General features: G+C 35.2%; 1 protein-coding gene across 1 annotated transcript in view; it reads left to right on the top strand.

Annotated features, from left to right (window-relative positions):
* The window catches only part of LOC106882850 (uncharacterized), a 191,012-nt gene that overhangs the window by 177,196 nt on the left and 10,647 nt on the right, over positions 1-3,169 (top strand). Inside the window, exon 33 of the mRNA XM_052971999.1 lies at positions 200-364. Within this exon, the coding sequence (XP_052827959.1) occupies positions 200-364 (165 nt within the window). The remainder of the gene's footprint in view (positions 1-199; positions 365-3,169) is intronic.

The raw sequence follows: 3,169 nt of genomic DNA, 5'->3' as shown, positions 1-3,169 counted from the left end.
TATATATATATATATATATGGAAGAAGCTGTCTATGAAGAATGGAAGTGGAAAATCTTGGAATCACTCCCTCTGAAAGATTTGAATTATAAGTTATTCCATTAAAAAAAAGAAGCATTTCATTACTTTTATTGTTTATTTGTTAATCAATCCTTCCTTGTCTAGCACTGATCACTGTTGCCAATTTTACCTGCTATTAGGAAAGCCTGGATCTGGGTGCCAAACCCCTACACGTCCTGTTCGCCGAAGTTGGTCAACAATGGATTTGACCCAAAGCTCGCCTGCTGATATATCTGCTCAGCACTCTGGTCGCATGCAAAGCCCGGTCAAACGGAGCACATCACCAAAGCCTCTCTCCAAATATGGTAAAAACAGCTGCACTAAACTTAAAAAGTCAGCTCCTTCCACTACTACCCGTAGTCGTATTCCATCACCAAGGAGTACGTCTCCATCCTGCCCTTCTTCTGCAACTGCTGCTTCAGCACCCTCTGGTGGTCGGACTAAGAACTCAACGAACACTAAATCAACTAGGGGTAATGGTGTCTCATCCAAACAGCATGCTGGTCGCTCGCTCTAACGGACTCAATTAACAACATAACTTACCCCTTATTCTGTCACACTGTTCTTTGTTGGAGCACACATTGTTTTTCTCATAGGTGAATAGAATCACTTGTTTAATGAATTCTGTTTCTTGCTGAAACTAAATCCACCCTCCCCCACTTTTTTTTTTTTTTAAGCGACTAAATTGCTATATTTGTTTTTTGTTCCTTGCTATATTTCATTCTCTTTACTAAAGTTGTTCTAGCAATCTGTTGTATAACAGGAGAGATAGACTTATTCGGTTTTAAGATTTAGCTTGAAACTACTACATGCAATACATACAGGAAAAAGTATGTAAACTTCAACTTATGAGGAAGCTGCCTTCATAACAATCCAAAAATCAATCTGAACCAGTAATAGACAAAATATCAAAGAAACTAAACGTATCTCAGACATTTTTGCTTGTTACACTGATCTGTACAACACTGCACACAACACTACACCAGCACAGTGGTTATCAGTGCTTAGCACTACACAAACTCTTCCTAAATAAGCTACCATCAATAACATAATTATTTAATCTGATCCATTCCTCACTCATTTTTACTATATTAAAAATATTTACATGTTCTTAAGCTTACGTCTCTGCTTTGCTGGTACCATTCTTTGGCTTTGGTGAAATAGTCTGCATGGCTTTGTAACTCACTACCCCGTTAGATATTAAAAAAAAAAAAAAAAAAAATTTTTTTAATATAATTTTTTATTTCTATTCTTTTCACTGTAACTTATAAAACCCTAAAATAACTTAAAATTTATTAACATTGGCTATACTTTTCATAAATATTTTTCATTTTACAGCTTATCATTGTTACATTTGTCTTTGTTTCATCAAACAGTGTCATGCTGTTTGTCATACAACGCCTTATTATTATTGACAGTTGCTGTTGGAATTTATTTGAATTTTAAAGTATTGTTTTAAAATATTGATTAAACTTGGGAGAACTTGCAGTCAGATCACACGCATGCACACACACACACACACACACACACACACACACACACACACACACACACACACACACACACACACACACACACACACAGAAGCAAAGAAAATGACTCTACATGGGTAAAGATAAGACTTGATACAACTATTGTCTGTTGTTGCTTAAATTTACTCTGCTGAATGTAGTTTGTACTTGGACTTTGTGATGGCTATAGGTAAGCATTAGAAAGAATCATGCAGCTGAAAACTTAACAATTTTAGTTATCCAAATCTATAAGAACTATCCTTGTTCATCCATCCTAGGATGTGGTACATAGAAACACACACACATACATACAACTGTGCGTGTTTGTGTTTGGCCCCCTCCCCCAGCTGCTTGGCAACCAGTATTGGTTGTCTCTCTGACATAGCACTTCAGTAGAAGAAACTGATCGAATAAGTTCCAGATTTAAAAAAATAAGTACTTGGGCAAATTTGTTCAACTAAACCCTTCAAGGTGATGCCCCAGCATAGTAAAAGATAAAAGACAAAAATAACCTACCTGGTGTTGTAGAATAGTCTTCTCGTATTTGGTTATGGTCGGCTATTGATCAGTTCACTATACAAAGTAAAATAATGTGCTTTGATTAAGGTAACAATGTTTAAACCATATAAGCATTTAAGCTGACTAAATTCTCTCTGGATGGTCACCAGGGCATTTGTAAACTGTCTGAACTAGATGTCACATGTCCAGCAGTGGAATGCTTTGTCTGGATTTCACCGCTAAGGCTGGAGACGGAAAACTGACTCATTGTTGCCTGTTCAGCATTTCCGTTACCTATCCAGATGTTTAGGTGATGGATGTGCACTCCAAGTTGCAGATGCTCTGGAGGCTAAGAGAATGGAAGTATTAAGAGGAATTGAAAATGGATTTAAAAGGAAAATATTAATAGATGGCTGCAGTATCAAATATCTATATCAGGTGCTAATCTTGTGTGGAAATATGCTCAAAAAAAGAAAAAAAAGAAACAAAAAAAGAAAGGTAAAGAAACGTACTTCTGATCTAATAAATAGTAAGTATTTCTCATTGGAGACCATCATATACTTTAGTGTGTACAATGGTCACACACACTCATGCATACATACACTCATACACCTAAAACATATGTTAGAAGTTTTCATAAAGCAAAAACATATGTAAGATACTTCCATAGCCATGCAGAATAGAGAGAGAGAGAGAGAGAGAGCATGCAATATGAGTGAAAGTCTGTACCTGAGGTAATGGCAAATTGTATCCCATTTCATCAGAGATGTTTACCAATGAAACAAGATATGTAAAACCTCGCGTAAAGAACTATTTTCAAATTATGTTACACACCCAACATTCTGATTTGGGCTTGCGAGCATCTTTCTATGCTATAATAGAAAGTATTCTGTAAGTTTTTTTAAAAAATTATTCTTATTTTGCTAAAAGTTGGCAATGATAAACATATATTTGCTATATTTCTCATATTCAATATGACCTAATTCTTTGAATGTATACATATATATATATATGTATATGTATGTGTTCACAAACACATGCACACTTTATTGTCATGTCATCATTTAAAATCTTACATCAAACAATCTTCAATTTTGATAC

The sequence above is a fragment of the Octopus bimaculoides genome, chromosome 11 (genome assembly GCF_001194135.2).
Source record: "Octopus bimaculoides isolate UCB-OBI-ISO-001 chromosome 11, ASM119413v2, whole genome shotgun sequence".
NCBI classification, from domain to species: Eukaryota; Metazoa; Mollusca; class Cephalopoda; order Octopoda; family Octopodidae; genus Octopus; species Octopus bimaculoides.
This window is presented reverse-complemented; position numbering and strand designations above follow the sequence as displayed.